General features: G+C 40.2%; 2 protein-coding genes across 21 annotated transcripts in view; one reads left to right on the top strand and one right to left on the bottom strand.

Moving 5' to 3' along the window:
- Positions 1-13,387, bottom strand: part of LOC105687875 (intersectin-1) — a 44,789-nt gene that overhangs the window by 29,253 nt on the left and 2,149 nt on the right. For 19 of the 20 annotated variants that reach the window (XM_048657008.1, XM_048657009.1, XM_048657011.1 and 16 more), the window contains exon 2: positions 3,299-3,417. The exons of the other annotated variant lie outside the window; for it this stretch is intronic. In XM_048657008.1, coding sequence (XP_048512965.1) covers positions 3,299-3,302 — 4 coding nt within the window. In that variant the 5' untranslated portion in view covers positions 3,303-3,417. The remainder of the gene's footprint in view (positions 1-3,298; positions 3,418-13,387) is intronic. 20 annotated transcript variants of the gene reach the window in all.
- LOC105687883 (organic cation transporter protein) lies at positions 3,046-13,182 on the top strand. Its single transcript, XM_012403824.3, has 9 exons — positions 3,046-3,192; positions 9,068-9,856; positions 10,083-10,341; positions 10,448-10,616; positions 10,740-10,970; positions 11,063-11,277; positions 11,366-11,547; positions 11,688-11,824; positions 11,916-13,182. Exons 1-9 carry the CDS (start codon positions 3,178-3,180, stop codon positions 12,019-12,021), a joined length of 2,103 nt encoding a protein of 700 aa, XP_012259247.2. The 5' UTR covers positions 3,046-3,177; the 3' UTR covers positions 12,022-13,182.

The raw sequence follows: 13,387 nt of genomic DNA, 5'->3' as shown, positions 1-13,387 counted from the left end.
TCGTGCGTTTTCAAGTGGTGAGATTTATTCGTTTCAAAGTGGCTTAACTTATCATTGTCGTAAAGCCGGGAGATACAACCTTTGATTTGTAGTGTAGGTTTCAATGCTAGAGTTTAGTATCAACTAACTAAATGAAGAACATTTACTGAAATGAATTTCTTTTCTTCTGCTACCTTCGTGATTCTTTGTTATCAAGAGCCCGGTTTTCATCAATGGCAGGGTCTCAATCGAATGTAGAAACTCATCTCTGTTGATCTGATGGAATTTTCCACCATTTTAGATAATTTAATCAAGCCGTGAACAAATTGTGTCACAATTAAATATTATATATGACGGAAGATATCGTAAAAATTGAGCTGCTCGGATTCTCTTTTGATAGCGGAATCGGTACATAGGAAATTATTATGCTGGTTTGTCAAACCATCAGTAACATTGAAATACACACGAATCTACATACCCGCATTTTAACGAAGCCTTGCAATCATCATTGTAATTCATTACGAATATACATACGTTACGAACGCTAATAATAAAACGGAAAGTTAACGATTAAGCTAAGTGATTGTGAAACGTTGAGTTAAAAGATTTATACTGTTATAAAGTATATACGGGGAGAGTTCCTCGAGCTGAACAATTTATGAATTTTTCTAAACGATTAATAAGGAAATGTATTCCAAATACATGCATGCACGATAACATATTCAGTTTCCGACTGATTTACACGCAGGTGTCGCCTTACTTCTGTGAAACGCTATTTTTCTCTCGACGCCGAGTTCACCTAACATTCGCTTCTCTCTTGCCCGCTTACACTCTATTTCTTATCAGTTTTCAAACTACAGAAATAGAACTAGCGTGATTAAATAATTATACTCCACATCGTCATTCCATCAGCTGACCGATGAGGCATCTGCACCTAGTCGTAATGATGTTTCGCATAATTATCGATGGATCAATAGGAACCATGATTGCTCGAAAGATGAACCCGAAACAAGAGGAAATAAAAAAACAAACAGACTTGTGATATCTTTGAAATTACAATAGCCAATCAACCGCGTTTCTTTTTTCACAGAAAAAGCCTCGACCTTTCGGGGAGACAGAGAACGATGGGCAGCCATCCATGCTTTGTGTAACGCGAATTGAGGCGCGTCCGCCATAAAGGGCATAAGCTAATTGAGATAATTGTATTTTGATAAAGTCTCGTTGATTTTCAATGTCGTCGAAACACTGATTATTCGAATGTTTCGTAATGAGTGAAGATAATTTGCCCTGGGAAAGTACAAAAGCCGAAAGTACGTCCAGCCGATCATACGATGTTAGAACGACGATCGTATCTTTGTAAATATAAGAGCGACGATGTACGATAAATGTGTGGCTGGACGCCGAGAGTTCATTCCCCCAATGGCTGGTACCATAGATATATGTTCAATATATCTATGATTATACTATACAGCACGTATTAGTCAAATAGTATAAGATAGAATGAGAGAGAATAGGTGAGGCAATGAGTCAAGACCGTTCGACACGTGAGGAGGTAACACCGTAAGCTGTCACCTACGAGTCACGTGTGCGCCCAGAGAGTGAGTGACATTCACGTGATTTGGCCGTGGGAATATATCGACAGGATTAACCAGTGTTCCAATTAAAATAGACAGGACAATCTATGCCAATTTGAATTCAGTGATAACTTGAATTTTTTTCCGAAAATATGCCCTTGCAAATTCTGCCACGTGTAACACCGGAGTTTGTAGAGTTAATTCAGATTTTTCTGGAGATCTTTTTCTCTATCTTTTCTCTAAATTGGCATTGAATGTCTTTGTAACGGTGGATGTGGTTTACAATTGGTACCGTCCATTCAATTTACATAGATGTTTGTACTCCACAATATCACATTCGATATTTTCTTGTGTAACGATTGCACAATCAAGTGCAAAAGCTCATTTCACACCTGAAGGCAGATCATATTACGTTGTCCGACTTATATTGCACGCCATATATCAACGTCCCAGATCATCAAGTGATATGAATGTTACGTTTATCAGGTAGAATTAGAATACATTGAATCTGATTGAAGATTTTGTAACAAACTTTCAAAAGGCTCTCGAGTCATGGATATGGAGTAATTAAGCTTCGCTCACGGAGACCGAATGTAAATATGAGTAAGGAGAATCAAGGCTCGTAAATTATACGTGATAATTATTACATTTTGTTCATCAATCGTACGATAGCTATGATCTTAAAATCAGTTGCGCATGTAGCTCGAAAGCTTTCTCGGAAACTGCATTCCTATTAGAAGCAGGTAAATAATAAAAGATGAGGGAAATAAATCTCGATTTTTCATATTCGTGACACTCGAAAGAGTCTTACGTTTTACATATACTGTTTTTTTTTTTCCCCTCTAACACGCATAACGATTACAATGACTTCGAACGCGTGATCATAACTCGGAGGTAACTGCAGTAACGGGTAGGTGTTTACACGATTACACGTGTGTCACGACTGTTGTATCAATTCCGTGAAGAGTCTTTCGACAAAACTTTCCTGCATTCCCACGTCATGCATGGCCATTGCAATGATTTCAAACGTATGCGATGATAACTCGACAATAACTGCAGCATTCGGTAGACATGTGTGCACGTCGCACGTGTGTCACGACTATCGTATCAATTCTGTGTACGTTTCACAACGAAACTTTCCTGCATTTCCATTCATAGGTTTATAGCAACAAGCACTGCAAGGTATGCAGGGAGAGCCTAGAATTAGAATCATTACGATATCTCGAGTCATCTCATTGCGAGTTTTGCCCAAATAAGCTTACAATTAGCCCTGCAGTAATCGCAGGTGTTTTACATTAGATTCGCATCGCTGGCAGGGACCAAAGAGTTCGTTGGCAGGATCCTTACGCCCTGTAACGCTTGGGGTAGGACGAGGGGTAGGAGCTTGTACGGCCGTGGCGAAACCGCAGTTATCGTACCTGCAGCGCGATCTCTGAACGGGTCGTTAAAGCTCAAAAATAGAACCCCAAATAGAACATATAACACCCCTGAAATCTATGACGTCCCCTCGCAACTGAACTCAACGTAGAGCGTCGCAGTTCGACAATTAATGACGAAGTATTTTTACCGTATTTAAATTAACGTTCTTACCGCGTGCTTTGGTCTCAACGATTTTCACCTCGAAATGGATAACATTAATGTATGTATGAATAAAACAGATTTGTGTTGTACCGAATGATTTGCCCAGCTTTTTACTCCTGTCGAATAAAATTAAAATCTAATGTCTCAGCATGTGCTTTACTTACTCATGTGTTTTCACATGATCCATAAAACAACGTGTCTTCTGTGAGGCACTCTCGTTCAAACCTTCGGTTCACTCAAGTTCTTGGAATGGATTCAGCAGCAGCTAGAAATTACAGTTTACCTGCAACACGTGGGGGAAAAATTTGTATTCCTTAGCATGCAATCCTCGCACGATAATTTTGCAGAAACTTTCATTTCCTATTCGTTCACAAGAAGTGGCGTGATGTTTTGCTTATGAATGTCCTATAGCGTACGCTCACCTAACGATGCCAGGGTCTATTTTAGGATGGGAAGGCGTTTTGCATTCGGAAACTTTCTACTTTATCTACGTTCCATCGACTTTAGAAGAGCACAATTTTTCCCAAAAAAAGCGGAAGGTGTTCCGTTTTTTGAAAGATGTATTACGCGAGTTTTTGCCCGCAGAATTTTCTTCTTTCGAAAAAATTTCTACGTAATTGTATATTCTTGTGTTTGCACGATTTTACCGTTTTTACGAGTAATTCCGTACCGTAGGTTGCAGAACAAAAAAATTAATTACTATACACTTACAAACGTGATAAACTCGTAAGTAAGGGTTGCATTTATGTGAAATTACATGCGACCTCGAATCGACGAGAAGGTTTTTATTTGGCAAGGGAGCAGGTATTCAATAGGTGGTCATCACGAAGTGTATAATTATTGAACTTTTTATCTGGTTACTTTTTTTTTATAGCGGACCATATTTGGTCTGGGTATCGGGTATGTGTAAAGTGTATCGATCGAACGATGTCGAGGACTATTTTTCCATCTACCGATTCTGAAAAATGACAATTTTATCGTTGAATTATTTACCGAAGCGCAATATTACGGTGACGAATAATAACAGAATATTACCGAGTTTCCAAGTAAAACTCGAATCGATTTCATCTTCTGCACCTATAATTTCGAACGCTGGTAGTCCGTATTGTAGATAAACGTCTAGACTCTCAGAGGTTCCTGCGGTACTTTAACTCTACGTTAGCAACGTCCCGACTATCTTGCAGCCGCGTTGCAGGTACGAGCTGATATTTTTTGGTCGCAGAAAACCAGTCGCATTTTTTCGTACGGCTGCATGAAACTAGTGGGGCAACTCTCTATAAATAGCCTTGATTATGCAGGTCCCACGTAGCCAAGTAGCTAAAAGGGCCGTCAGGGCCATCAGGGCCCAGCCCAAGAATTTTCAAGTGGAACTACGAGACGTTGTGCCCAATTTTAGCTTCATTCGCAGTGTGTTAGATATCCATATGTACGTTCGGTTCGGTTGATCGCGAATCGTTTTGCGGCCGAGCTCGCTTGGACAACTTTTCGTGGGCCGTCCAGCTACACGAAAAAGTTGTCCAAACGCGCTCTGGACCGCTAAGCGATTCACAATTAATTCAACCGGGCGTACGTTACACATATATGTATACCTATGTAAGTGAACTTGTATGCACCGGCTGTACTGCAACATATCATAATTGAAGGAAGGTCATGGTCCATGAGTCGATCGTCGGTGTGAACTTGATTGCTCGTATGACATTCGGTTGTTTGTCTTGAAAATTATCGAAAAATCTTCGAAAATCTGTCCCTCCCTATTCGATGAACTTGTTAAAATTAAGAACGACGCAATTGTTCGTCACTTGGGATTTCGTGATATTTGATACGAACGTGTGATACGAGGTACGTTCGCTGATTCGATGATGGACAAAGGAGATAATTTTAGTCTGCTCCCTATTTGAACTTCCGAGGTGAACAAGGTGCGGCACTCCGCGCTTTGAACGTTCCTGCTGTAAACGCGTACGTGTGGTACATATGTACCAGAGTTATTCGTTGAGGCATCAACTTATTTGACGAAAGGTTATCGTGACTTGCTCAAGATAACATTGTGATTGAGTATACGCACATAGAGCGTGTTGAGGCGTTGATAAATTATGATTATATGGTCCACAATATTTTTCATGTTTCATCGCCGGTACGTATTACTAGATGCTTCCCATCGTACGAGTCGATCGTTTGAAACCTTGCGATCTACTTACATTCCTCTATAAAAAATTGTATAAAAGGAGACATCGTCGATACAAAAGTCGCAAGGTTTTCGATAAATCAGCACCAAAAGTTTTCATTCAGTTTCCGATTAGGTGCAAGATGAATCCGCGCGTTAAGGATCATCTGGTATCGTTTATGAGGCGTTTTCAGATCAAAATACTGTTCGGTGGTTATCCTGAATAATAAACGTTATCAACGTGCATCGCGCGTGTGCTCGGATGACCCATTCAATATACCATTCGATCGTGCCAGCGTTTCTAATTTAAAAATTGACCCAGAGAAGTGCTCGACTTCATTTCGGAAGATCATTCTCCTACGGCTAGGTCGCGCATCCCCTGAATTTTTGTTAGTTTGTTCGTTTAATTTTTTATCGGCAAAACGAAATGAAGGTGGATTCAACGGCGTGCGACAGGCCACATGATCCAAGTTGCGATTCGTTTAGATACCGACTCCGAATTGGGAGGGGGGGGAGGGGGGAATTGAATTTGAATACTTGACCGGACTGCCTTGTCGGGGCCGCGAATGCTGCAGACGATCAGATCGTTAAACCCTGCAGTTGAAATTCCCTACGGATTTATGCATAGTTTCTGATTGCTGAAACCCGCGCTTCCACTGCACTCTATACCTACTTATATTTATATTCATGTAATACGTAAATATATATCGCGCATCACGTGTACGGAAAGATATCAACGTGCGCTGCTGCATTTCTCGGATGAACAGATAACGCCGGACTTTTCTCTCGGAGTCAAAAAACTGCAGAGTTTACTCAGAGCTACCTTACATTCTAAACGCGTGATCATTGATCAGATAAGATCCGATGAGGGTGTTTTCGATCATCGAGAGATCTTGATGGCTTGAATTAATGTTAGCTATTCGCTTTGAGAATTGTTTGATTGCAAATCAATCACAAGTATCTATTAATTAGATCCAATGAAGGAATTTACGATATGCTACCCCAACCGCTTTGATGTGCATATAATTTTTTGAAATCAGTAAACGCCTACATTCATAAATGGCTGCAAGTATCGATGAAAGGAGAGGCGAACACAACCGTAGCGCTATGGGGGGGAAAACCACCCGCACAGCGGTGTTCAGCGGTTTAGGGTTGAAAATCAAAAGCGAATAGTTAAAAGTCCTTGGAGAATGCACCATCCCGGTAGACTCCGATGCGATGTTATCCGCCGCGTCAGTTGTCGTCCGGACACCGCCAAGTGCGAACCTCGGATTTGGTAGTTGGTCGAGGCAGTGTTTGGTCCGGTGATCATAATTCAGGTATATATTTCATTCCTTTTGTTTCCCTGACGAATTAGATTTGAAAATTATCAATCGAACTAACGCGACCTGCGTCTCGTTCAGTTTCTCGACCGAACCTGCGGCCCTTCAATAATTCTGATCCTCAAACTTCTTCGGAAGAATCGATTTTCCCGCCTGCAAGAATCGTAGGTCATGGGTCAAAGTGCCGAAAGAACCGAGGAAATCCTCGAAAGATGCTCATTCGAAACTTGGCGCGTTCCAATCATTTGTATTCGACCTATCGTAATTGGCTCTTTCAATTGCATTTTTTTTCTTCTTCGATTCATACGATTACGGTATACGGATACTTTACATTTTCAGTTTTCGTTATTTTCATTGAAATGCGCTGTAGGGCGCGCATGATTATACGAAGATCGTAGTATAACTCGAATGTTGAATGATGAATGTGAACTTAACCGCATGGTATAACACAGTTACGCGTTCTGTGGCCCGACAATTGACACAAATTAATATATCAACTGTGAAGCTTTGCAGCCTCCGCGTATTACGAGAGCGCATGATGTTCATACCTTTTTACACACATTCGAAAACATGATTCAATTATTCAATCGGAGGGTCCAAGATCGGTCCGATTATCGTATACGGAACGGTTTCTTCGGCGTATCGATTCTCACCCACGTACATGTTTCACATCAGATTAACAATTTGTTCGAAATCAAGTTCTCGTGAGTTCTGATCGGTCAAATGCTTTCGGTAATATAAAAAAAGTTCGCAATCGGGAATATTGTGTTAAAATGACACTCAATCTGAACGATCATGCACCGATGTATGCAGTGATTCACAAAGTCATATATTTTTTTTTCTCATTCATAGTTTTCTTTAGGCTTGCTTTTCAGGTTTTTTTTTTTTATCTTGTGTGATACAACAATAATTTCGTACAACGTCTAGCATGTCGGATTCGGGATCTGCGGTAGCTTGAAAAAATCACGAAAAAATTCCTATTTCTATACCTCCGAGTCTTAGGAGTCAGCCGAAGGCAGTAGCCACGAATCATCTGTTGGTTCAATGTCAACGCGATAAGCGAATAAAAGATCATGTGTGGAAATATATAGCTGTGGAGAATATCGTATCGGCGCGTGCAATTATATAGGGGGCACGTCGCACACCAGATGATTGTTACTATAATTTACATGATACGCGTTCCTTCATTGAATACGATTCGAAAACCGCGACGATCCGCGCGTTAGATGCGCGTTGACCCGTCGAACGCATTGTTCAAAATTCGTGAATCTTATAATATAGAAAACATGTGATACAACTTTTGCGATCCCGTGTACGTTATAGAAATTTCGGTTCTACGTACGAAATGAAATAGAAGTTCGGTAATGGGATACTGACCACACTGATTGTGTGGCATAGGAAACGGAAACGGAACCCTTGATTTCATTTAGAGATATTTCGGTATCTTTAATCAGAGAAGTGCGCTATTATTTCTAACCGCAGAGAAAAAGGCGTACAAAATGACATACATAGACAGAATGAATTTTTATCAAAGGAGGTGTAGAGAAAGGCGAGAATCCATGAGGGAAAATTTTTTTTTAATTCAGAATGATGTTTGAAATCCTTCACGATATATATGGCTACGTATATCTGATAAAATCATAATCGGAATCCGGAAAGAAACTGTTTGGCTGGAAGCCACTGCGGTCTACGTTGGAGATTGTTGGACAATATGAATGAAACTCATTGCAATGACAACAAAACAGCTGGCTTCTAGGCTCAATGAATTCGTTATCTCGTTGTTTTGAACTTCGCTCACGGGCTTTCAAAGTCATGGGTTTTAATTTGAAGATCAAATTCATTGTTCACGTATTCGGAAACTTATTGAATTCGGAAATTATTCAGAATACAGTATCGTATTATGCTTTTTTCGAGATCGATTCTCAATAGGTGTTAATTTGGAAAAATTCATTAATAAAAAATCATGCAATCAATTAACATGAGAGTTTGTTAAAAACAATTTTTTTGGTTTGATGTGAAACTAGGGCTTACGAATTTTATTCCAATTTTCTCACCTTCAAATGATAAATTATTCCTCTGTCTCTGGCTGATAAATGTGTGCGATTTCAGCTGACTCGCGGTCGCGTTGTTTTCAAAAGCCTATAAACACCGCTATCGCTATTGTAAATTTACATGGAGAGTTATAAAACATGTTGCGTTTATTAAATACGTGTGCAACGCACAGATTTTCCTCAGCGGGCAGATTTTTATAACTGTACGGTTATTGATTTATGATAAGAATAAGAAATAATATTTAAAATTTCCCCCGAAGTTAGAGGCAAAATTATCGCATCACAAGTGCACGTCGTACATCATTTCTTTTTTTTTGATCCACACAAGATATTTGATTTCATTAGAAATCGGGTAATTGGAAGTTCGAATGATTGATCAATGCAATTTTTGACTTGCAGGATATAAACGCTGCCAACGAGCCTGACGAAATTACCAAAGACTCGGCTTCGTTTATCCCTGAAAAAGTCCAAATCAGACCTCTGGACGCTGCTAAATGCAAAGAACATCCCATCGAATCTCATTTTCTCAATAATGCACCGGGGGTAGACACCAAGTCTTCTAGAGCCGAACAAGGAGATCAAAGGGTACAAAAGAGCCCGAAGGGGGTCGTGGAAAAAAATTCTAATTCGGCGGAAACAAAGTGCCTTGCTCAAAGTAATTGCGAAGACGTATTGTCGGCGTCTATAAATAATTCTAATTTGGAAAAGCCCTTCTGCAAAGTAGACTTGACAAACGGAATCGGAACATCGAAGAAAGATCTGAGAGACTCGACATCGCCAGCGGAAGAAATTAAGGAAAAAAAAATGGCGTACGACGACATTATTCTACACATGGGAGAGTTCGGGCGATATCAACGCAGAATATATCTGCTACTTTGTCTGCCTGCGATATCTTGTGCCTTACACAAAATGAGTGGAGTATTTTTGGGAGCAAATCCGGACTTCAGATGCCTATTGCCACACGAAGACCCCGCCAACTCTACTTTTCAGCTCCCAGAAAATATTAGAAACTTTACGATTCCATGGGACACTAAAACCCGCCGTTGGTCTCAGTGCGAAAGATATGACCTCAACGTTACCGATCCTCAATATGCCTTGGACGGAAATTATACAACGAAGCCGCCCTCCGTCGCGTGCGAATCTTACGTATACGATAGGTCTCTGTACCAAAGTTCAACTACATCTGAGGTAAATTGACGCCGACTCGGGTGAGACGTCGAAATTGATTCGGCGTCTGAATTTCATACTCGATTTTACGCTTCTCGATGGATAATTATTTCGGCATTTTTTATTCCATTTTTTAGCGAAAATACTGCAAATAAATAATCGTTCATCACTTCGTAATAACGCCAAATTTGAGATGATCGTCTTCCGACCTTTCAGATGAAATTGTGTGAATCTTTATCTATTCCAGTGGAATCACGTCTGTGACAAAGCATGGCTAACAGCTACAGGGGACTCACTGTTCATGGTGGGAGTGATGCTGGGCTCGATGGTTTTTGGTGCATTGTCCGATAAATATGGACGCAGACCGATATTCTTTTTGTCTCTGGTCATCCAATTGGTATGTGGTGTGCTCGTCGCGGTTAGCCCCGAGTACGTTTCGTACGTCATCTTCAGATTAATCTTGGGATCAACAACGAGCGGCGTATTTTTGGTAGCTTACGTTATTGGTAAGGTTCATTCTCGTGAAAATTAGATACCACCCAGCTGCTGCACGAAATTAGTAAGTCGGTATCTACTTCTCCGCTAATTGTGGTCTCAATGTTTCTCTTACAGCACTTGAAATGGTCGGCCCTCAGAAGAGATTGGTCGCCGGAGTTGGTTGTCAATTATTTTTCACAACTGGCTACATCCTCACGACTGCTTTCGCTTACTTTCTTACGAATTGGAGATATTTCCAGATAGCCATCACCATACCCAGTCTCATTTTCCTCTCGTACTGGTGGTAAATTACATGGTTTTATATTTTATAAAGCTCCATGTCATTGCTTCTCTCGATTACCTCCAATGACATCAGGTTCGATGTTCCAAATTATCAGATTTTGAGCTTTTACCGATTCATCGACAGGTTTGTTCCCGAATCGGCACGTTGGCTATTGACGAAAGGTCGTAAGGACGAAGCCAAAGAGCTACTTCAGAAAGCATCTATGGAGAATGGCGTTGAATTACCTGAATCCACCTTAGATAGTTTGTTGATCAACGATGTCTCCAGTAAATCAGAGACGAAGGAACCGTCGCTATTCGATCTCATCAGATATCCAAATTTGAGAAAAAAGAGTCTACTGCTTTTCTTCAACTGGTGAGTGTTCAACGGCAATCATTCATGCAATTTCTTCCCGATCGCCAGATGATATTGCGTCAAGCTATTTTGTGAATTTCTCATATCCTCAGGTTCGTCAATAGTGGAACGTATTACGGTTTATCTTGGAACACCTCAAATCTCGGGGGTAATGATTATGTCAATTTTGTAGTCGGTGGTTTTGTAGAAATACCAGCTTACACGTTTCTGCTCTTCACACTGAATAGATGGGGAAGAAAAGTTATTCTATGCGGTTGTATGCTATTCGCTGGAACGGTATTACTTCTAACGATATTCGTACCGGCTGGTAAGCGAGCCTAGATACATCTGAAAAATTTCACCACCGTAATAAAGACGCAACAAATCTTAGATCGTGATGAATCTCATGTTAACAGATATGCAGTGGTTGACGATTCTCTTGGCAATGTTGGGAAAAATGGCGATCACATCGTCGTATGGGGCCGTCTATGTCTTCACCGCTGAACAGTTCCCTACTGTGATAAGAAATGTTGGTCTCGGGGCTTGTTCCACCTTTGCCAGGGTGGGCGGAGTAATTGCACCCTACATAAATCATTTGGTGAGTGATTTTTCGACGAAAACTAACGATTGTTTCCTCATTTTATCGAATCGATAGTTTGAAAAAAAAATCGCAACCGACGTGTACGAACGGAACTCTCAAACGCACTCGTCGTAATCGAATATTTCAATTAATTGCAGGCTAAAATTTGGGTGCCACTGCCATTGGTTATTTTTGGATTCTGTGCGTTCATCGGTGGACTAATGTCATTGCTTCTACCAGAAACTTTGAACAAGACATTGCCGGAAACAATTGAGGACAGCGAGCAATTCGGAAAGTACGTACTCCGATTGATTCATGTTAATACTTTAGATCGACCTCGCTGTCTATGCTGAGGTACTGATGGTCGTGTTACTGCTTTTTTCCAGGAGAATTAGTAAAAAGAAGGCGCATCTTGACCAATTGAACGACATTGAATCAATGAAGCCATTAAAAGTGCAAGCGAACGGGGTGTACGAAAAACAAAATGGATGATACACCAATGACCGGAATCGTTACTGGGCACAAAGTACGGTACCAAAAAAAAAAAAAAAAAGAAGGAAACTGCACGAACTACTTCCTGGGAGTTCGAATCAATCTTACTTTCAATACGCCAATACTGGAAAAAAACATTTTTACACTTAAGTGGCTGCTGCGCGCATAATTTTACACTTTATAAACTGCTGTCTTATTGTTAGCAGGCTGAACAAATTTACACTATAAGTTACATAAGGCAGGGAACTCATATATCAATCAACCCTCGTGTAAAAATCATATATGTCTGTGCGCATGTCGTATATATCTTGTAAGAAAACTCAGAATAAGTCTTGTGTGTTTATATAATTGTTACGAAGAAGTCAATTTCTAGCATTGATTACAACTACGAGGAATTCCGTGCAAAATCACCTGGTCTAGTCACCGAGTCTGACTCGAGCTGTCGCACACACGGCAACGTTCCGAATTTCGAAGAAATTCGCACAAACTTTTTTATGAAAAGCGATGTACGAATGATCAAAGGCTAGGTGATTCGGTATCGAATTCCTAATATGAAAATTGACCAGCTGCTAGCTTGATTTTATACAGTTTTGTCGATTGGATAATAAATTAATTACAAAGTCAATCGTATAATTATATAAAAAGGGACCACCGCCTGGATGTTCGCATAGTTTATCATCGATTTATTTCATGATCTTTGGTACTGCTTTAAGTATAGCCACAATTTGAGCAAAGTTTCCTCCTTCATTCGATAAAATGACGAAGTATAATTTACTGATTAGATCGATCGAAACTAGCGGAGAATGTGCATCGATGGTAACTTGCATCAAATCGTGGACTAAAATGGGGCTATTGGGTGTGGAGGGCGCCTAATATTCAATCTCCGATGCCAGTTGGCAAGCCAAGCGCGAGTCAACGTGCAGATCAGAATCGAAGTTTTACTCCTCTTACTGGAACGTCGTCAAGGTCGAAGGTGAAATAGGGTTTCTGTAAAGTCTACGTAACGGGGGCGGAGCTTTTGATGCATGAGACCTGAATTACGTACAGGAAAATAATGAAGATTGCGAGAGTTTGATTTTCCAACGAATTATGATAATCGCACATACCGTTGAACTTCATATACCAGTACCAGTTTCATAATCCGTGTAGCTAAAGAAAACAGACACTGCTGCAGCAGTTATATTCGAGGTATAAGTTGATATTATTTGAATTGAGAATGCTCTTCTTTTCCGAATGCAAGTTTGAATGAAAACGTGAAACTAGTTCATAAAAAAAAAGCTTCAAAAAGAGATCGATGTCGATGACAAAATATTTGTAATGAAGAAAATTTGTATCGCATATTGTGAATAAATGTCTGTTTGAAAAC

Source organism: Athalia rosae, chromosome 6, assembly GCF_917208135.1.
Source record: "Athalia rosae chromosome 6, iyAthRosa1.1, whole genome shotgun sequence".
NCBI classification, from domain to species: Eukaryota; Metazoa; Arthropoda; class Insecta; order Hymenoptera; family Athaliidae; genus Athalia; species Athalia rosae.
The sequence above is the reverse complement of the archived record's forward strand: the minus strand, read 5'-3'. Positions and strand labels throughout refer to the sequence as shown.

Bases quoted from the DNA above. Each gene is read 5' to 3' on its own strand.
- LOC105687883 (XM_012403824.3), top strand. The intron at 10,617-10,739 runs GTAAATTACATG...ATTCATCGACAG, and splicing joins ATTTTCCTCTCGTACTGGTG to GTTTGTTCCCGAATCGGCAC. The intron at 11,825-11,915 runs GTACGTACTCCG...GCTTTTTTCCAG, and splicing joins GACAGCGAGCAATTCGGAAA to GAGAATTAGTAAAAAGAAGG.